General features: G+C 44.8%; 1 protein-coding gene across 4 annotated transcripts in view; it reads left to right on the top strand.

Moving 5' to 3' along the window:
• The window catches only part of MCTP1 (multiple C2 and transmembrane domain containing 1), an 862717-nt gene that overhangs the window by 417897 nt on the left and 421541 nt on the right, over positions 1–23279 (top strand). For all 4 annotated transcript variants that reach the window (XM_075593230.1, XM_075593236.1, XM_075593222.1 and 1 more), the window contains 2 exons: positions 15824–15994; positions 18880–19013. In XM_075593230.1, coding sequence (XP_075449345.1) covers positions 15824–15994; positions 18880–19013 — 305 coding nt within the window. The remainder of the gene's footprint in view (positions 1–15823; positions 15995–18879; positions 19014–23279) is intronic.

Below are 23279 nucleotides of genomic sequence, written 5' to 3'. Positions count from 1 at the left end.
AACACAGGAAATAATTTATAGTGCTGGCGTTAATGTATTTGTCATGTCTGATGATGCGTACAGTGTACACCAGAGATACAGCCTAATGCCTCACATCATCATGGACATATTGGAGGGTTGTCAGGGAGATCCAGAGCCAAAAATCCTAAAATACACACTAGAACAAGGCTGGACAACTCCAGTCCTCAAGAGCCACCAATAGGTCAGATTTTTAGGATATCCCTGCACAGGGGGCTCAACCAGTGGCTCAGCCACCTGTGTTGAAGCCGGGATATAATGAAAAGCTGACCTGTTGGTGACTTTTGAGGGCTGTAGTTGCTCACCCCTGCACTAGAATGACCAAATTACTGCATGAGGTCAGTCCCCAAATGTTTTTAATGATGTGTGCTCATGCAATTAAGTGTAACCCTTACGCAGACATAATTATTACACAAATATGTATAATTGCAAAATATGTTACAATTACACAGAGCCAATGGCTCTAAGCTAAGACCTCATTATTATATTATAAGAGCACCTGCTAATAACTCTGTAGCGCATAACTCTAAATCGGTTCCTAATCCCAGAAATAGCGATGGAGCAACGCTAACATTTTTATGCAACCACTTTTTTGCGATTACGTCTGAACAGCCCAGATAGAACAGCCTAATGCTGCCTGCAGCCCATATCCAAGTGGCCCATTATAAGTGGCAGGACTACTGAACAACTCAAGTTTAAAAGGAAGATCAAAAGAAGTGAAGAAGTGGACACCCCCAACTGGCCCTGATTCCTGCATTTGAACTACGCTGGAAAGGAGGATATCATCTATACCAGACTGCATCATTACTGCTGTGATCCTGCCTTTACCATTTATATTTGCTGTGACTTCACTTCTTCTCAAATTATGCACTTCTTTTTACCAGCCTCAGTATGTCTCTAACTCTATTCCTATGTCTCCATCTCTCCTTCCTTCATCACTTCTCTGTTCACATGAACTCGTTTCTTACCTGCGTCCTCTGACACCACACAGCTATATCCCCTGCACTAAAAAACACCCCTACAAATCATCCTCACACATTTTCTTTCTGTCCATGCTTCTCCTCATTGCTTCTGGGGATATCTCTCCCAATCCTGGTCCCTGCCCTATTCCTACATGTGCTCGTCCTCGCCTGCCAATTGCAACCTCTAATCCTTCTGGTGTCAACCCCTCCAACCTCATACCCATCCCCTGCCACCCTCCCTCCTCTCTCCCTTTCTCCTGTGCCCTTTGGAATGTTCGCTCCCTTTCTAACAAGTTCCTCTCTGTACATGACTTTTTTCTCTCTCACTCTCTGCTCCTATTTGCTATAACTGAGACCTGGCTCACTCAGTCTGACTCTGCTCTGGAAGCTGCCCACTCCTATGGTGGCCTTTCCTTCTCCCACACTCCGCGCACTGATGGCAGGGGTGGAGGCGTGGGGCTCCTGCTCTCCTCTATTTGCCGTTACCGAACCCTTCCTATTCCTCCATCTCTTGCTTTTCCCTCCTTCGAGGCTCACACAGTCCAGATCTTCTCTCCTCTCCCTGTCTATGTGGCGGTCATCTATCGCCCACCTACCTCTACTCATCCCCCTTCTGCCTTTCTCTCTCACTTTGAATCCTGGCTCTCTTTCTTCCTCTCCTCAGACTCCCCTGTTCTTCTCCTTGGGACTTCAATTGCCACATTGCTGACCCCTCTCTCCCTTGGGCTTCCTGCTTTCTTTCTCTAACCTCTTCTTTTGGCCTTCAACAGTGGACTGCACCCAGCACCCACAAGGATGGCCACTACTTAGACCTGGTTTTCACTAAAAACTTCTCTCTCTCCGATTTCTCTATTTCCCCTTTTCCTCTCTCTGACCATCACCTCATCCCATTCTCTCTATCTCGCTTCTCCCCTTCTCCACCTCCATCTACCCCCTGGTTCTGCAGAAACCTGCGCTCTATTCACTTACCTGACTTTGAGTCCACTTTACGCTCCTCCCTCTCCTCTCTCAGCTCTGCTACAGACCCTGACAACCTGGTCAGGAACTACAACTCTGCCTTGTCCTCCTCTCTTGATCTACATGCCCCGCTTTCTCTCTGCCGCCCTCACCCTTCTAACCCTAGACCCTGGCTAAATTCCCACACGTGCATGCTGCGTTCCTCCACTCGTTCCTCTGAACGCCTCTGGAGGAAATCTCATATTCTCGCAGACTTCCTTCACTACAAATTTATGCTATCCGGTTTCAACTCTGCCCTCTTGCAAGCTAAACAAGCGTACTTTTCTTCACTAATCAACATGCACAAGTCTAACCCACGCCGACTGTTCTCTGTCTTTGATATTCTACTCAAACTACCCTCAGCTGCCTCTCCTTCCTCCATCTCAGCTCAGAACTTTGCTGACTATTTTAAGGAAATGGTGGAATCCATACGGCAGAACATCCCCTCTGTCTCTTCCTCCCATCCTACACTTCTTCCTAACTCTCCTCCTGCCTTCCTTGACTCTTTTTCCACTGTCTCAGAGGAGGATGTGTCGCTGTTGATCGCCTCTTCTCCCTCTACCACTTGCCCTCTTGACCCCATTCCCTCCCATCTCCTAAAACCTCTTGCTCCTACTATAATCCCTACGCTCACACACATTTTTAACTCCTCCCTCTGCTCTGGAACCTTTCCATCCTCCTTATAACATGCAACAGTCATACCATTACTCAAAAACAGCACGCTTGACCCTACCTGTCTTTCTAACTATCGACCTGTCTCCCTCCTGCCTTTTGCCTCTAAACTCCTTGAATGTCTTGTATTCTCTCGCTTGCTCCATTTCCTAAACACCTATTCTCTCCTAGACCCTATACAATCTGGCTTCCGCACTGCTCACTCAACGGAAACAGCCCTCACTAAAATAACTGACAACCTCCATGCTGCCAAAGACAGAGGTCATTACACTTTGCTCATATTACTCGACCTCTCTGCAGCATTTGACACCATGGACCACCCTCTTCTCCTTCACATTCTCCATACTCTTGGTATTCGGAACAAAGCTCTATCCTGGATCTCATCCTACCTCTCCCATCGTACTTTCAGTGTCTCTTCTGCTAACACCTCCTCCTCCTCTATTGATCTATTTGTGGGGGTACCCCAGGACTCTGTCCTGGGACCTCTTCTCTTTTCTCTGTATACACTCTCTCTAGGTGACCTAATAACATCTTTTGGGTTTCATTATCACCTCTATGCTGACGACACACAAATATACTTTTCAACACCTGACCTTACACCTGCTGTACAAACTAAAGTTTCTGAATGTCTCTCTGCTATATCATCCTGGATGGCCCTCCGCCGCATTAAACTCAACATGGCTAAAACAGTCCTCATACTTCCTCCCAAACCTGGCCCTACTACCTCCTTCCACATTACTGTTGGAACTACGATCATTCACCCAGTAGCCCAAGCCCGCTGCCTAGGGGTCACACTCGGCTCCTCTCTCACATTCGCCCCTCACATTCAAAATATTTCTAAAACCTGTCGCTTTTTCCTCCGCAATATAACAAAGATACGCCCTTTCCTCTGTTGCTCGACTGCTAAAACTCTGACTCAGGCCCTCATTCTCTCCCGTCTTGATTACTGTAACCTCCTGCTGTCCGGCCTTCCTGCCTCTCACCTGTCTCCCCTACAATCTATCCTAAAAGCTGCTACCAGAATCACTCTACTCTTTCCTAGATCTGTCTCAGCATCTCCCCTCATGAAATCCCTCTCCTGGCTTCCGATCAAATCCCGCATCTCACACTCCATTATTCTCCTCACTTTTAAAGCTTTACACTCTTCTGCCCCTCCTTGCAACTCAGCCCTAATTTCTCGTTATGCACCATTCAGACTCTTGCGTTCTTCTCAAGGATGTCTTCTTTCTACCCCCGTTGTATCTAAAGCCCTTTCCCGCCTTAAACCTTTTTCATTGACTGCCCCACACGTCTGGAATGCCCTTCCCCTCAGTACCCGACTAGCACCCTCTCTATCCACCTTTAAGACCCACCTTAATACACACTTGCTTAAAGAAGCATATGAATAGCACTGTGGATATTCTGAACACATGATACATAAAGCTTGGCCCCCTGCAGATGCACTTACCAGAACTCCCTCCTACTGTCTCTGTACGTTCTCCCTACCTACCAATTAGACTGTAAGCTCCTCGGAGCAGGGACTCCTCTTCCTTAATGTTACTTTTATGTCTGAAGCACTTATTCCCATGATCTGTTATTTATATTATCTGTTATTTATTTGATTACCACATGTATTACTACTGTGAAGCGCTATGTACATTAATGGCGCTATATAAATAAAGACATACAATACAACTCTCAATCAGGCTTATATGTGGCTTTTATGCATATAAACCCAAATGAGGTTAATTTCTATTTTAAAAAGCATTCAAAATATTTTCAACTATTAAACAAATGTTTTGAAAAAGCATTACAGATGCTTTCACTCTATTGCAACTCCGAAATGCAAAGTAGGACCTAACCTTTCATTATATCAAGAAAATATATTATACTATGCTTTTGTTTCTTCTTTAAGTTTTGCCAATTGCTTGCTGTACTGAAAGTAGCTGGAGATACATTGAACAAAGATACTATATAACACAGCAAGAAGCACAGAAGCTAAAATGTGATCACAAAGAAGCTTCACATGTTTAAACATTGCTTGAATTTCCATTCAATAAATACACTTCTATGCTCATGCATAAATAAAATACAAATACATGGATTGTAACCTGCACCTTTGATTGTAACTATATTTTAGGTATACAGTGGCGGCCGCCTTTATCCTCCTGCGGCCGCCATCCGCGGGATTTTTAAAAACGCGGCGGCGCGCGGCTTTTTTTCTTCAGGTTTCCCGTGCCGCTGGCGCTTTCAATGATAAGCGCCATTAGCGCTTATCTGATGATGCGGCCGCCGCGCGGGAAACTCCGCGAGAAACTGAGAAAATCCCCGCATTTATCCGGGTAAGTAGGAGAATAAAGGCAGCCGCAACAGTATGTTGTATATTCTGTGCTATTTGTTGTTATATGGCTCAGAGTGATGGTAAATTCTGAAACGGATGGAAGAGTTGCTACTGTACACGGGTGACGGCATTCACTTGTATTGTAACTTAAATATATTTAGCTATAGTAATTGAGACTGCATTTTAGGCTAAAAGTGGGTTAAGCTTTTATTCTGATAAGACTCATTTTCAATAGGAAGCTATTTTGAGCTGTATTATTGACCTTTCAAGATAGCTTACATTTCTTAATAAAGAATGCTTCCTTACCATTTCATGTTTCCACAAAAGCTTCTTAAACAGAACAGAGCTGGAAGACCAGTGATTATAACAGAAAGGCCAATATGAGCTTCTAAAACTGTTCATAGTTTACCCAGCCGAAGTAAGAGAGTTCAGATATCATTGTATGTACTGCAGCCTTTTCAAATGTGGATTCAAATAGGAGATGTTTTCTATGGAAATACAGTACAATGGGGGAAAATGAATAGCAGTCTGTAATCTAAAACATATATACACACCAGAACTACAGCTTTTGTGGCATACTCGGTTTCGAGATAAACTTGTCTTCTCAAATGCAATAATTCACATAAAATTACAATAAAATTTGTGTCAAGTTTATCATGGTGAAAAACTAGACAGTTTCATGGGGCAACATAGGATGTAAGAATATTCAACAGATAATGGTTGTTTTTTTGAGTGATTCATTTTACAATAGGAATTTATGGAAAGAGCAATATTAGTATTCCAATGTTACTGTACAGTAAGCTCTAAAAAAAACGTGAAAGACACAAGAACATGGATGTAGGAAAGAAATTACAAATCTTCAGGAGCATTCGCTCTTTGTTTTCTTTTTCTATAATATAACTTGATGGGGTACATTTAGCAATGTCTCGGAGCAAAAATGAACTGGGTAAAATAGAAAACAACGACTGGATGACAAAAATCTCATGATGGCATGGAGTCAGGTTAACAATGCTTCAATTTATAGCCTGCATTATTTTGGGATTACAGCAACAAAATATCTTATATAAATAAATCAGTTCTGTAGTATTAGATAATATTTACTGCATTGTTATTATTATTATTATTCAACTCTTAGTGTAATGTTTAATGCGTTGTATCCTTTGATTTCTATAGCAGGCTTTAGCCTACCTCCCCAGCAGTGCAAGATCTTTGCAGCACTTTTCTGTTTGAGGTTATTTGTTGCCAAATTAAAGGGGGAATGGGGTATTGCTGCTTTAATGCAGACATTATTCAGCTTTTGTTGATTTTAACAATATATTTTATATGGCTGTTATCAGTAGAAATAGGTGTGGTTTTAGTTTGAAACAAAGGTCACCAATCACCATCCAACATGTTGTGAAGCTGTCATGTTATAAAAAAAATTATAATCTCCATTCATTTGAATATACAGCTTTACTTATATATTAATATACTTAATATTCTCTGTTTGGCAGCAGGTGTTTACTGTTTGTTGGAGCAAACAAGAAATACCCCAAAATGGAATGAGATGTTCATCAAACCAGAGTTACTAGTTCAATGAGTATTTAAGTCCTTTAGTAACAGTGGCTCACAAACCATACGTATAGCAGGTAGCTCACAAAATGTTAAAGCTGAAATGTCCAAAAATATATTGAATTCTTAAACCGCGTTAAGCAAACACTTGGATCTATTTTTATGCCAATACAGGACTTGTACTTCAGTTCACCATTTCTTTCCCACTTTATGCAAATCCGTATGACTCTTAAAAATAACTTCTCCAAAGATACGATTATTTTATCACTTAGGTCTAGATCTACTAAACTCAATCTTGAATTCAGGGAACATAACGTGATAATTATATGCAAAAACAACGTACAAACTGCACCTCAATGATATATGCTTAATGGCACGTTATTGTAGCATAACGTTGCATTAGGTCTAGGCAAGAATGATTTTCCTACTAATTCCTTACTGCTTTAACTATATCAATTGTCCACACACAGGATCGCAGACAGATTTCCCAGGGGCCCAGGACTAGAGTCATGTCCGGATCCACCCCTCCCCCCACCCGGCGGTATTGCGAGCCCCCACCCCCCATTTCACACTACTAGTCCCCTCTATTTCCCACGTATCTCTTCCCATGTATTTCTCTCCCCTCCATCTCACTCCCTCTTCCTCAATCACCCCCACTCTGTGTGTCCGCTATTGGCAGCTACATATGACTTTCTTGGCGTGACTCCTACTGCATGATGCTGTGTCTATGAACTTTTTTGATTCATCACGAGCACACATTGGAGCCAAACCACCAGGGACTGACCCCTCTTGCTATTTTGTGACAGCTGAGTATTATTCCCCTGCTGCCTGGTGTCATTGGTCCTCGTGGGATCTGCACTTATGTGTGTTTGAGCTATCCTCTAGCACTGGCATTTTACACTTTTGTAAAGCCATGTTTTTTGTTAGCTTACAGTATGTGCTCTGACCATAGATACTTCATGCATTCATGCTGTTTGATTATTAATCATTTTTTGTATTTGCTGACCAGGGTATGAGTTTGGTTATTTCTTTTTTCTCCCCTGTGTTTTTCCCTTGGTTGAAGTTATATTTTTGTCTTATATACACTTTTGTGTATATAGGGTTATTAATGTCATACTTTTCCTTATGCCTCTAGTTACACTTTATATTTTGTAGCGGGGTCTTTTTTCTTTAAGGGTTTTTTTTTTGTCCCACTTAGCTTTTTTGTGTCAATTTATATTATATTTATTATGTAGACACATTCTAGTTATTGGTTCATTTATCAGCATTTATTTGGTGTATATTTTTAGAGTCACTGCCTGTATACTTTTAGCTGCCATTAGTGTGTTTATGTTTTTAAGTTAGTGTTTCTTGCTGCTCCATTAATAAAACCTTGTTCGTTTTCTGCTTTGACAGAGCATCCGGGTCTTTTTGCTATATTCTATTTGATTATTTTTGTGGTATATTTTAGAGTGCTATTTTAGGGGATTGTCTTAGGCCTCGTTCAGGGTGCCAGAGACAGGAGTTGGAGGGAGGGCGGCAGTCTGCTGGGCGATGTGTGTTCATCCCCAGCAGACATTTTCAGGAGGCGGGGAGGGGGCGGGGCTATAGACCTGAGGTTAGAGATCGAGGCAGCAGTCTTGAAATCATTCTCAAGAATGATTTCATTGGCTGCCGAGGTCCCAGTGATGCTGCTGCAGCTTCAAAAAACGATTTTTTCGTTTAGTGAAACTGTAGCCAGCGTCAACTCCTGGCTTCGGAGACAGGGCAGCTGCTACCCTGACAACCAGTATTCAATTTGAATACTTTGTGTCCCACGGCAGCACGCACGGCAGCACACCCTCCCTCCGAAGCCTGCGCCCTGAACGAGGCCTTAGTCCTTTCTTGTGTGCTATATATATATATATATATATATAAAATATATATATATATATATATATATATATATATGTAACGATTTTCTGGCCTAGTCTGACCCACCCAATCTCACATTGGCCCCTGTGGTCTAACCAGTCCCCATTACAGTGTAGTGTCTGGTGGTGCACCTGTTGGCAACAGGACTCCTGAGTCTCCTGCATGATGTTGTGTGGGGATTGCCAACCCAGACAGGCAGCTGAGGTAGTGTGCATGAGTCCTACCTATATCCAGTGCAGCGCCTCCACCTCATCAGGATCCCTGCGTCCGCAAGGGGATGGTTCTGATGAGGAACTCCTTCTTGGTGATGCCTTCCCCTGCTGAGTAATTCCAGACTCACACAGTGAAGTGTCTTTATTCAAGGTCATCTTTATTGGCATGGTGGTATGGGACAGCTGCCCCTCACAGCTACCAGCTTAGCCACTCATTCCTTTGCTGCACTCCATCTGGAAAGTTCCTCCTCCTCCTAATGGAGTTGCTTTCCACCTCTCCCCTTAGGGAGATTCAACAGCTTCTCTGTCTCTCTGCTCAGAGCTGCACAGACTCACAGCTAGCATGAGACTACTGCAACACTGTTGCAGACCTTCACGTGCCTCTCACTGAACAGAGGCAGCCCAACAACAGGAAACTGAACTACTAACTTTAGGCAGTGCTGTGTCTTATATCCCCTCAGGAACAGGCACATCTCTGATGTCACTAAGGGTGGACACCAAGCATGTTGTCACTTCCTTTGGGACATATGACACCTCACCAGGGTTTGAGGGCAAACCTCCATGATGACTACTGGCAATCCTGCATACTTACCAGGTTTACTGCCAGCATGAGAAAGAGATATGTACACCAATTTTACATATGGCTAGATTCTCCCCCTGGTGGAACCCAACGTCCCGGCTGGGATCTAAATTTGCGGAACCTTCCTTCAGGTAGCACTGCAAAACACAGCAATACATTATTACAGTACATATCTTTTCATCATAAACATAACAGATACATCCTAATGTAGATGTGTAACAACCAGGATTAATCCCTGATGGAGTATCCATTACTGGTACTACCATACCCTCTTAAGGTGGCCTACGCACAGCATGGTCCACTGGGTTTAGAGCAGCAATGCTGTAACACTCTGGGTGACATACTGGACACCCACAAACAGCCCATAACTCTGGCCTGGATGCTAGTGGACTGAGAGGATCATGCCCATATACTTCCTTAAGGCATTTCCTGGAAATGTAAGCTATCTTTTCTGCTGTCTAAGTATACCAATTTTCATCTGATACTTCACGATCCCAATTTTCTATGGAACTATCAGTATCCCAATTCTCCTCGTCTGATCCTTCCTCATCATCAGAACTATATCCTCTATCCTCATCAGTGGAATCTATCTCAAACTCAATTTCTCCCTCCCTTGGATGGTGAAAATAAAGTAATAGCTTTTGGCTATCCCTGGCAACCCTTGCCGACACTGGAGGTACATAGGGGGTTCCCCGGGCAATAGGCACAATATGAGCACCATTACCCAAATCCCCAGAAGACACTCCTGTGGACCCTGTGGACCTAGAATTGGACCCAAATCGCTTAGGCCTACATTTTATATTAGCATTGCAATCAGTATTACTCGTACAAGATGACTCTTTTCTCCTATGCATTTCCCACCCCGCTCCCTCATCGGATGTAAAGCAATCACCCCAGTCCAGGTTCTCCCCAGTCCGTTCATCAGCGCTGCCCTGTGACTCCCCAGACCACCCTTGGCTCGATCGGGACCCCGAGGGAGACGTGACAGGGGCAGGGGATTTAACTATGGCCGGGGGTTGAGCATAAGGAAATACTGCCGGCATACGCGGGGCTACGACCCGCAACTGTTCGCTACCTTGCCTGGTACCATCGGACTGGCACTCCGGCTCACTCGTGTCCTTGTTCCATCCTGTTCCGCTGTGCCCACCGGAAATGATGCCCTGGATCTCGCGGGATTCGCCGCCGCCATCTTGCGTTGGGCTCCCAACCGGAACCTCTTCCTCCAGAATGACATCCCCCGCCGGAAGTGATGGTTCTGTTCTCCGCTCCGCTCGGGCCTGGACTAGGCCTTCCTCCGCCGTTGCCACCACCGGCGCCTGTGGAGGGTAAGGATGTGTCTCACCGCTCCGTCGGCTTGGGGTGGTTCTTCCTCCGCCATCAACTCCGCCAGTCACCCCGGCCATGGGACTCCGCCCTGCCGCGACACAGGTAAGTGCCAGTTCCTTTCCAGCACCGCTGTAGTGGTCCGCCGGTAGGCGCATCACCACCGTCGTTAGGGTCGCTTGTTCCTCTTTTGAGGAGCCGAACTCCGACTCGGGGAGTGGCACTCCCGCAGGGGACCGACGGTGAGGTTCCGGGTTCTCACCACGTTTGTAGGCCCCTTTCTCTTCAGGCTCCGTTCTGATCATTAGGAGCGATCCCCATACTCCGGGATCAACAGGTTCTTTCCGGACCACGCACGGGGCTTCAGCCGTCAGCATGGCTGTGTCCGCTCCCGCCTCCTCGGTCTGCCCTGGTATGAAGGGCTGCCTGGCCCCTAGGTAGTGGATGCCACATTGGGGACACCTTGCCGTGGTGCTAGCTTCTCCGCCGGGTAACCTGCACTGCATGCACAGACACCGCAATGTCTCTTTGTCCCCAGCCATGACTACCAGGAAGCCTCCTGGCAATGAATAGGGATATACCCCAATGTCCATGTCGCTCTTTGTAGTGCTGGTTACGGGAGACACTTTGCACAGTGATCTCTCCTGTTCACCTGCTCCTCGCAACTGAGGGACAGGAAGCTCACATCCAGCTCCTCCCTCAGACAACTCGGGTCTCGCTTGGCAGAGGTAGAGACCCCTCCCCCTGGTGAATATTTGGGGAGGGTCCCACAAGTTAATTGGATGCCCAGGCACAGGGGCTGAACTTTTCACAGTCCTGGGGGGCGCGGCCTCCGATTTCGCGCCACTACCCCCTGAGCGTAACTTCTTATTTGGCGCCAATCCCGGCCAATTTCCTGCAGCCACCTTGCTTGCAAAATCCTTGTCCTCTTTTCCGCGGGCAGCACTGATTACAGGAACTACTTTCTGTAATGATACGGCCGGTTCACCAGCTCCTTGCTCCGCTGGATTCATGCCCACGGGGCATAATTGGAAACCACTCCCCCTGGTTGAGATTAGGGGGAGGTCCCATAGATTTATCGGGTGACCCAGCACTGGGGCTGAGCTGGTCATAGTCCAAGAAGGCGCGGCCGCAGCTTTCGCGCCATACCCCCCATCAGGGCGGGGTCTTCCTTTTGGCGCCACTCCTGGCCAACTCTCTGCAAGTCCCGCATTTGCAGAATTCTCTGCACTCGGCCCACGCGGTCTCCCAGGGAAGCGGGAGCCGCCATTTTGGTTTGCATTGCCGATCACTTTAGCAACTGAGGTAGCTTTTTGTGTGTTGTACGCTGACTGGCAAGCAAATTCACCATTCTCCCCACACATTACGACAATGTCCTCCTCGCTATCATCCGGAGTAATACTCCGCGGCCCTAGGCAGGACCAGAACGGCGCGGCCACAGCCTTAGCGCCACTCCACAGCAGGCTCGTGAAAGTCATTTCCGTAGCAGCTTGCTCTTCACTAGCACACGCACCATGTGCGCTCTCTCCATCGGCCTCTGTCCGCCATTTTGGACCTTCCGCACTGCGCGGATTCTCCACTTTTGCGGTCGCCATTTCGTTGCTGTACTTTCGATTATTGTACATGGAGCTCCTCTCTGCGGGGCAGCTACCACACCGGTACAATAAAGATTGCCTTGATGCACCACCTTGTGTACCTAATGTAGGCTGGACTCATGTATGCACTACCTCAGGCTAGGCTCACTCTATCTGGGTCTGCTTTATCTCCTTCCTCCCAGTCTGTGCTCCCTCCGGTAAGTGGTCTGGAATGGGCTAGAGTACTCTGGCTCTTCCATGCAGTACTTGGGCGTCTACCTACTGTTGGCTAGCCTAGCGCAGACCCTCTCCAGGATTCCTGACCACGTTAACAGGCTATCCCTTTAGGCATCCTACCAACTAGCACTGCCTCAAGGTGACTAGGACAGCTATAGCCCGGCTCCAAACCCCCAACTCCTTTTAGGCCCCTAGGTCGTCCCTGCGAACTGACAAACTCCATCAGCCCCCTGACTACCCCTAGGTCCGTCACAACGCAGCACAAAGTGGCAGCAGACACTCTCCCTGTTTCCCAGTGTGCCTAGCAAAAGCCTGTCCTGTTGACAGGTATCTCAGCAGCGCCTCCAAATGTAACGGATTTTCTGGCCTAGCCTGACCCACCCAATCTCACATTGGCCCCTGTGGTCTAACCAGTCCCCATTACAGTGTAGTGTCTGGTGGTGCACCTGTTGGCAACAGGACTCCTGAGTCTCCCGCATGATGTTGTGTGGGGATTGCCAACCCAGACAGGCAGCTGAGGTAGTGTGCATGAGTCCTACCTATATCCAGTGCAGCGCCTCCACCTCATCAGGATCCCTGCGTCCGCAAGGGGATGGTTCTGATGAGGAACTCCTTCTTGTTGATGCCTTCCCCTGCTGAGTAATTCCAGACTCACACAGTGAAGTGTCTTTATTCAAGGTCATCTTTATTGGCATGGTGGTATGGGCCAGCTGCCCCTCACAGCTATCAGCTTAGCCGCTCATTCCTTTGCTGCACTCCATCTGGAAAGTTCCTCCTTCTCCTAATGGAGTTGCTTTCCACCTCTCCCCTTAGGGAGATTCAACAGCTTCTCTGTCTCTCTGCTCAGAGCTGCACAGACTCACAGCTAGCATGAGACTACTGCAACACTGTTGCAGACCTTCACGTGCCTCTCACTGAACAGAGGCAGCACAACAACAGGAAACTGAACTACTAACTTTAGGCAGTGCTGTGTCTTATATCCCCTCAGGAACAGGCACATCTCTGATGTCACTAAGGGTGGACACCAAGCATGTTGTCACTTCCTTTGGGACATATGACACCTCACCAGGGTTTGAGGGCAAACCTCCATGATGACTACTGGCAATCCTGCATACTTACCAGGTTTACTGCCAGCATGAGAAAGAGATATGTACACCAATTTTACACATGGCTACATATATATATATATATATATATATATATATATATATATATATATATATATATATATATATATATATATATATATATATATATATATATAAAAATATATATATAGTGTCAAACTGAGCATGGCACTGTATACTACAAAAAACAAAACAAAGGGAATCCCGAGCTACTTCCAATATGACAAAAATACACAGTGAAATACACATATATATATATATATAATATATATATGCAAATGTAAATACAACTGTATGCTCATCTGCATGTCTTAGGCAGGTCTGCAACCCCGCCTTTCCCCATTATCACCCAGCACACAGCACTTCCATTGCAGCAAGGGATTCTGGGAAATGACATGCAAATGAGCACCCAGTGCCACTTTTTGCTTTAAAAACCATTTTTAACATGGTTCCCTATAGGCTTAAGCTTGCTGCATGGTCACAGCTTTGAGCACAGCCAGGGTTAAGGTGCATACCCAGAAAACCACCCACAGACAGCTGTTTCGACCGTAATGGGTCTCATCAGTGTGGGGTTGATTAACTGGGTATGCAAAGAAGATAAAGGATTCGCCAACCATAATACTGAGTTAAGTTATGGTGAGTAAAAAAAGTGACAAAAACCCTCCACAGCAAAGCAAATATGCAAATGTAAATACAACTGTATGCTCATCTGCATGTCTTAGGCAGGTCTGCAACCCCGCCTTTCCCCATTATCACCCAGCACACAGCACTTCCACTGCAGCAAGGGATTCTGGGAAATGACATACAAATGAGCACACAGTTCCACTTTTTGCTTCAAAAACCATTTTTAACATGGTTCATATATATATATGTATATATATCTTGAAAAAAGGTCATTTAGTTTAACCCTTTGGCCAAAGCATTATATGCCTGCGAGCCCCTTCAAGTCATGACCATAATATCGCAGGTCCTAACACTCACTGATTAAAATTCTTATTTACCTGTATAATTACCTTGTGAATGGTCTGCAGGGGGCCTGTCCGGTCGGCACTGCATGTTGGGTCCAATCTCTGACCAGGCCTGGCTGCCGGACCCTGGCTCTCCCCAGCTGCCTGCAGGCTTCTATCCCTCTGTCCCACGCCGAGGTGGCATGCGCCGGGCCTCCCTCCATGCCGTTGCGCGCCGGATGCTGGCCAAGCCTACTTGCAGCGCATTGATGTCACAGATGCCTGTCGGCGTGGGACAGTGATAGAGGCCTGCTGGCATCTGAGAGAGAGCTGGGGCCCGGTCGCGAGAGGACTGGCAGCCGGGCCTGGCCAGAAGTCGGAGCCATCTTTGGCACCCCCAGCCAGCGGGCCGAGGCACCTGTACCTTCTGTCCCCCCTGTCGGCGGCCCTGTCCACACAGCACCAATTCTACTTAGAACTCACACAGTTAGCCGCAGATTTGAAAATCCACCGCCCTTAAGCACTTAGCTGAAGCGGCCGCCTCCTTGCTGCCGTCCTCATTCTCCTTTCAAATTGCAGCATCAAATAATGCCATGGTAACGCGACGTCATTACATCATTTTGACGCTGTGACGCGGCGTGCTATGGCAACGTGATGCCATGTAACGTCACATTGGTGACGTCCTGACGCCGGGATTCAAAAGTAGAAGGAGGGCAGAAGAAAGGAGGAGTCCGCCATTAGGCCCGATTGATCTATGAGCGCAGCAAATGTATATGTACATTTTTGCTGCCCTCAAATTTTGTCGCCCTAGGTCTAGGCCTAATGGGAAATTCGCCAATGCACACAGTACTTCCCTTTAGACTGCTGTACAGTACATACGTGTATTATTTGTTCCATTTAAATAATTCATAACAAATCTAATATTATTTTTAAATCTGTATACCTAAAAAGCTCCCAAAATACGAGATGCACATGAAACCGTGTTTGTTTTATAACTTGCTCATATGCCAAATGTACAGTAATAAACTTGTGGAGATTTTTGACACTGAGAAAAGTGAGACAAATAATGGTTTGCTGCATATAATTTTAAAACTGCGCCAATAACTCCTCCTCTAAACCCTCCTAAAAAGTCACTTACACGACTGATACTTTGATGCTGAAATGAACATTTATGCTATCTTTTTTCATAGCAGCTTTCTATTGGGCTAGTTATTTATACACTAAATTGCTTTACAATATTAGCACAGAGACATTGAAAAATATATGGTGTTATTAATATGGCACAGAAAAGACTTAAGAGAGCTTGGATGACAAGGAACTGTATTTACTTACCAGATATAAGCTGCATATATTTATCAAATATAGGACATTTTCTTTCCCTCCTTTATTTTGATTTTGTACCTTCCTCCAGTTTCAGACACAGAGTTTACGGCTGTCAGACTTAAACCGAAAATCCCAGTTATGGAGAGGGATAGTAAGCATCACCCTTATCGAGGGACAGGAACTCAAAGCCATGGATGCCAATGGACTAAGTGACCCCTATGTGAAGTTTCGACTTGGGCATCAGAAGTACAAGAGCAAGGTAAACCAATGTTGTATTTCATTTATTGGCATAAAGTATAGTCTTACACATTGATCACCACCCTTATGGAATAGCGTAGTATATATGGGCCTTAATGTAGACACCAAACACCATATATCATAGGTTCACATTTAATAACCGGTACTATGTCATAAGACTCAGCTCTACATAGACACTCCCCCTGACGTCTTCATGGACGTCCGCTTCTTCCTGGTGTGTTCGGCGCATGCGCAGACCTCAGTTATGCCTCCGTCAGCGTCCCGGTCTGGAGAGTTACTCCACAAGTGCCACCCGTCATCATCACCATCCAATGGGGCTTGCTGATCGTAACTACGCCCACTGATGATGTCACCGTGTCAGGGTATTTCACTGGAGCCACAGAACTACTCTGTCAGCAGCCCCTGTGTGACGCCAGCAGGAGAATTTGCAGAGAGGAAGACCACGGCTTATCCAAGTGCAGTATAACTTATATTCTCTCCCTCTTGGCTGATTTTTGGAGGAATATGGGTCCTCGTGGGACCCACAACACGTGGGTTTCTTAGAATGGGTGCTATTTTGAGTGCTGTCTATCTCTGTTCTTTTTATGTCATAAGAAACCTTCCGGCACCAGAAAACACGTTACAACTCATTCATGTGAATGGGCCTTATGGTGTATTGTGGGTAAGGCGGCGCTTATAGTGCCAGCAGCGGTGACCGCACCGCGACATTGTGTAAAAACAAATGCATTGTCGCCTTTGTTGGCGCTTATAGTGGACGCAACGGTGACTGCGCAACGGAGCGACAGTGCTTCCAAAAATATGGTAGTCACAGTTATTTGATTTTTGGAGAGACGGTCTCCACATGTGGCCAATCAGAGAGCTTCTCCGTCCCACTGCCTTCCCACTTTCTGACGTCACTGGCCTTGTAGCCAGCGATGTCGCTTAAACTAACATTACAACTATCGCAATTGCGATGGCGATGGGTCACGTCATCAGTCACATCACTGTCGTGGGCAGTATAAGCGCAGCCTTAGGTGTCTTATGGCGTAGCAGCTTATGGAGAAGAATCCCAGGCCTGTATCATATTCTCTCACGTTTATTTGCCAAGAAATTACACTTTTTTTTGTATGGGTGCTGTCTTGTTAAAAAAAATGACTGATTTATGATTCTGCACTTCTTTAACCCTTGTTTTAGTGTACCAGCTGTATAATGTAGCAGGTAAAAACTATAGGGAAACATCTACAATGAATAGAAAGCTAAAAGGTGACAAACCATGTTCCAGATCAACAAAGCTCAGTTAAGTAATTTAATGTGGTGTTAACCTAACACAGTGTATCTCTCAAAGGACACTAATGTTCAGCCATGTTTTCTCCTGTATGAGCATTGTGTTAACTATTAGAGACATTAGTAATAATGACATGCAAATGAGATATTATCATAACATCACATATCCACTAAAGCCCATTAAGATTAACCCAGGGACTTAACGTTCTGTTAGTTCGGTTATACCTAAACCTTGCATTACTCCAGACCATGAAATAGGATTTTTGCAGCATCTGGATGAGTGTAACGCCACGCTAAGATATCATTTAAATAACCAAGGCGTTATTTTGCTCTCCTCTCTTTCTCTCCACTTCAGCAAAAGCCCTATTTCTGTGTCTTGATAGGAGTAACGTCACATTATTAGAAGTTAACGCACTGTTATGTGTGATGTTAAGCCTATGCTAATGAGATGTAGTATGGTCATTGTTCTTGTATGTAATAAGCTTTGAGGATACCATACTGACTCAGAACATGACGTCTGTTAGGTAACGTCACTTTATGAGCCCTGATTTATTGCTTTGTGGATTTGGACCTCAGTTTTTCCACTTGCATATTATCATTAATCCGTGTCTGCAGTTTAACCATTGAATGAAATGAGGCAGTGGGGTGAAGCAAGTTTTGGGGACCTGTGGAAGACATGCAGATGTACTGATCTTCCTTATCCCAGTTGTACTTGTATATGAAAGGTGTTGACACCCAGGGTCGGTGTAACCATTAGGCCAACTAGGCGGCCGCCTAGGATGGCAGAATTTTCAGGGCAGTAGATTTCCTCAATCTCCCAGGGCAGGGAGAAAGCAGCTGCTAGGGCGGAGGCAGATTCCTTCATCCTGATTGGCTGCATTACTGAGCAGCAGCCAATCAGGAGGCGGTGTACGGAGCCGAGCCTGGGGGAGGAGGCAGAGGAGAAAACAGCATGGATCTGAGAGAGGTGTGTGTTCTGTTGTGTGTGTGTTCTGTTTTGTGTGTGCGTATGTGTGTGTTTTCTGTGGCTGTCCTGTGTGTCTGTCAGGGGGAGAAAGAATGACAGGGAGGGGGGGGGGAACAAATGAGAGTTGAGATGGGGGGGGGGAGAGAATGACAGAGAGGGGGGCAACAGAAGGAGGGTATGGGAGAGAGAATGAGGGAGAAGGGGAGAAAAAATTAAAGGGAGAGGGAATAAGGGGGAGAGAGGGATGAGATAGAATGATGAGGGAGTGAAAGAGGAGGACGAATGATGGGAGGAGAAGTGTATGAATGTTAGAAAAAAATCTATTAGTTATAAGATTTAACATTTTCAGTTAGATAGAAAAGAAAAATCCGAAAGTTAATTGTGTGTGTAGAGGAGGGAAGAGCAAGGCTGAAGGTTACCTAGGCCCCTAGGGCACCAAATACCCTTGCACCGGCCCTCTTGTCCCCTGTTACCACATTAGCTGTATTGTGTCTGATCAAGAGACAAAAAATAAATAAAACCTTTATAGTATGTGAGTCAATAAATTTGCATTCTATTTTCCCCTGTTATTATTGTATGCTAATGTTATCTTACCTCTACGTTTAAGAGGGAGGCAGGAAATGTCATAATGCTCATTTTGTTCATATTTCTCTTAGACTCTTCCAAAAACTTTGAATCCTCAGTGGAGGGAGCAGTTTGATTTGCATCTTTATGAAGAGCGAGGAGGAGGACTAATTGATATCACAGTATGGGACAAGGATGCTGGCAAGAGAGATGATTTTATTGGAAGGTGGGTAGTTGCAGAACAGGAAGAGGTTCGGAGTTAGTTTAAATAAATATATATACTGCAATATTCTACTTTTTTACTGCCTTATAAAATTCTAAATGTTTTTTTTTTCAATTTTAATCTGAAAGCCGCAATACTACATTCCCCATTCCCCCCCCCCCCCTTATTTGTATGTGTAAAGCATGTGGCAATTCTTGCCAAAGCTGGCAAATGTTTGGTGCCCCTGTTTAAATCTGTAAAAATCCTGATGTGTGACTAACATAATGGCTGCTTCAGCAGCTACAATGTATCCTTATGTTACTAAGGGGACATTATCTATTGTTACAGTTTACAGCTCAAACTGCTGGGAATATTGGCAATAAATTATCACACAGAGAAAAATGTTGCAAAGATCTGCGGGGGAGGTGGGTTAAAGTCTGCTACAGAAATCAAAGCATGCTTTGCCACTCATTAACAATAGCATTAATAGTTGAATAATAATGAAAAAAAATAATGCAGCAAGTATTATCTAATACTGCAGAACTGATTTAATAAAAACATAAGGTTTCACATATTTTGCTGCTTGAAGTGAAACTCAAATGTTAAAACATGAATTACAACAATGGCCAGTAGGTGGCAGAGTTTACTAAATGATGCAATTGAAAGTTCTACTGAATCTATTTAACGTCAGGTTTTTGAATCAAAACATGCTCAAAATACTTTGTATGTGTTTGCTTATTTCATTTGCATAAATGAAAAACTAAAGTGTCTCTAAAACTATTTGGGCTTATGTCTTCAGTCTTAATAGGTTTTATTTAGGAGACGGTGAATAAGAACTGAAACTATAGAATTGCCTAAACCACAGCCCCCATGTCACCTCGTGAACATTGTTAGGAATTACTTCAAGGAAAATTAGGAGCCTATTGATCAAGTAGTAGTATGGATATATCTAGCCTCATTGTCTCCGGCACCGGGACAAGCTGCAGGAACGCAACTGTGGCTGCCCCAGTGCTGTCTTAACGCATGGGCACGCTGGGCAGTAGCCCGGGGACCCCACGAGCATAGGGGCCCCACGCTAATCTATGCACAGACCAGAATGTAACACTCATTTTCCGATCACCCGCCTGTGCCATCTCCGTCAGTATGATTTACCAACTAAGTACCATTTTTATGTTGAAATTTTTGTTTTTCAAGTTCACGGCTCATGTTGACATTTTTATTCCTGTGATGGTTGTGTAGACAGGGCCCAGTGCCGGGAGCCTATAATGCGGTTAAGACGGCCCTGGCTGTAGGAGTATCATTGTAGACAGTCTGATCTGGGGACATGGACCCTGTAGCGATGTTGCAGCCCGTGCTGTCTCCAGAGCTGCATCATTTTGCTTTTTCGCCGCGGCTCAGGAGACAATCAGCTACATCTGTAACTGACATAAAGTGGAAATAATGCACATTGCTTTCTTTTTCGTTGCTAGAACAATGCCTATTATAATATTTCTATGTATTTAGTGTGGACAGTTATAATGTACAAGTGTACTAATGTACAAATGAGATTTAACAGGCTTATTGAAATATGCATTTTTTTTTTCAAATGCCTCTATGGGCGGAGTGAGGACGATTATAGTAGTGAGCCATTTGTGTTCTGTATCTCTTCCTTTACTTTTAATATTTTCACTTTTTTTTTTAATGGTCTTTTGTTGGGTAATTTTAGAACTGATCTAGGATCTGAGTGTAAAATAAAATAGAATGCATCGGTCTGTATCTGCCCTTTCTATTTTAATCTGAAGAGACTATCATCAGTAATGTCAATAAGCCACATACTGTACTTGACTTGTTGTCATGAAACAACTCAAAGAGGCTAACAGTTTGCCCCATGAGGCATCAAGAGTGACAGCATCAGAGAAGAGTATGAGGGAAGTGCGTCACCAGACTCTGATCCTGGGGATGTGGCCCCCTGAACCTGGGCAGTCTTTGTGATGTTGGTCCTAATAATTGCAACCTTAAAAAAAACACTGCTAACAAATAATATTGAGGCTCTTACATATTTTTCATCTGTATTCTGCTTACTCTTTGCTAGAAGACATTGTCCTTCCGATTAATCTTTCCCTGAGCTTCCTCTCTGTGTAACCGAAATGTTACGGTTTGGTGATGAGATTAGTGACAATAAATATTATTAGTTCGGAATATACCTCTCACCCGGTACATGCTATACCAATTCTTTCTGTGTGATCCCTAGGAACAAATATCAAATATTGCTGATATTGTTACATTTTTATGAACATACCATAACAGACAACTAGAAATGTGCCCAACTTTCGCTAAAGTTTGCAAACTAGGCGAAATTTGGCCTTTTTGTTTCGTGAACATTTCTATGAAAAACTGCAGACTTGGCAAAGAATTTGTCAAGCATTAAAAGTCAGGGTGCATTGCAAATTCTTCAGAAGATCTCTTAATTTCTCCAATTTCTCTTAAATTTCATTCTGTCTCTTATTTCAGAGACTAGAAATAGGGTTCTCACCTACAGTATTTGGGCTTGGGCAGTTTGGATGGCACTATGGGAGTGTTAATACAGATACTCACACTAGACAGTGAGAACAAAACGATGTCTAGTTGTATTGGCAAGAGGTGAATCAGAAAAGTAGCGTGGTGGTGGTGGTCACTATGGCAGGGAATAACGAGTATGGAGTGGGACCTTAGGGATAACTGGTACAATCAAGAAATCAGCAGTTGTACAGTACAGTACAGTAGTTAAGCCCCAGCAGCCTTCTAGTCCTAAGATATAAAGAACTGAAAAGGTTTTATCGACATCATCTTCTTCCACAATGTTAGGGGCCTATTCTATAATCGTTTAATTCACCAGTTTTTTGAACGTTGCTATCACGGTATTTAGACAGCCTCAATTATCTGTGATGGAAAAATTCCCAAAACAGGCGAGTAGCCGGTGACATGATGATCGCCTCTCTTAAAAGAGAGAGACGCCTCTCTCTGCGCAAATCTCACCAGAGATCAATGTGTTTTCATATTCATTTTAATACTAGTGTAGATGAGCAGGGGGTCTACGGAGCAGAACCGCATTGATTTGAGGTCCGGGAACACGCTGCTTCCCGAGATACAGGCCCTGTTATTGGGTGCCAGTATCTCCTATGCATTTTATTCCCACGGTCACGTGACAAGAGACATTTAAATGCATAGGAGATACCGGCACCCCATAAAGGGGCCTGTATCTCTCTGCTCCGGAAAACCCCTGCTTATCTACACTACAGTATATTCAAATTTATATTAAAACAGCTGCTACCCACAATAAACATAAAAAACACAACAACATTAATAGCCACATGATTGATACCAGAGGCAGCGGGTGTTTTGGGGTCCTCAGGTGGTCCCCGCTTGTGTCTGGTGGTCCCCATGGGTGTCTGGGGGCCCTCGGTTGGTCCCTGCTGGTATCTGGGGCCCTCGGGGTGTCCCCGCTGGCCTGCGGTACCAATCCTGTGGCAAAAAAAATGTGGAGTGCACTGAAATAAATACAACCCCTTTCCCCCCAACACATACAGTACAGTACTGGGCAAAATAACTACAGTATTATCCAGATATGGATAATAGCTCATTTGCCCATTATAAAATAAAACATTAGCCAGTCAGCATAAATAAAGTAAATAAAACTTTCTACTTACCCCTGCCATCATGAAGGGCGTCCTCATCAGCATACTCCAAGTCCATGTCCTCCATTGCCAGATAGAATACAAGAAAAAATACAATTTAATTGCCCCTAACCCCTTAATTACCTTAGCGGTTAATAACCACTATAGCAATTAAGGGGTTAACCCACCCTCCACCGCTACCAACCCGGGTGGCCTGACCACACACCCCGGGACCACTATACCCACCATCTACCCATTGATTGGCATTGTGGTACATCATCCCCATATAATATGGTCATTATAAGCCACTATAGCAGTCAATGGTCACCCTAATAAAAAAGCATGAAGGCCAAAAATACACAATAATAAAAGATATATACAAGCACCTAAACACCCAAATTCAAAAAATAAAAGCACTAGCCAACCAATAAATAAAAGCACCACCTGAGGGCCCCCAGATACCCGCTGGGACCACCCCGAGGGCCCCCAGATACCCGCAGGACCACCTGAGCACCCCCAGACACCCTTGGGTACCACCTAAGGGCCCACGGCCTCTGGTATCAATCATGTGGGGGTAGAGGAGGTGGGTATTATTGTTGTTGTGTTTTTAATGTTTATTGTGATATTGCGTATCAGCCCCGGAGACATGCGGCATCAA

The sequence above is a fragment of the Ascaphus truei genome, chromosome 1, assembly GCF_040206685.1.
Source record: "Ascaphus truei isolate aAscTru1 chromosome 1, aAscTru1.hap1, whole genome shotgun sequence".
Taxonomy (NCBI): Eukaryota; Metazoa; Chordata; class Amphibia; order Anura; family Ascaphidae; genus Ascaphus; species Ascaphus truei.
The sequence above is the reverse complement of the archived record's forward strand: the minus strand, read 5'-3'. Positions and strand labels throughout refer to the sequence as shown.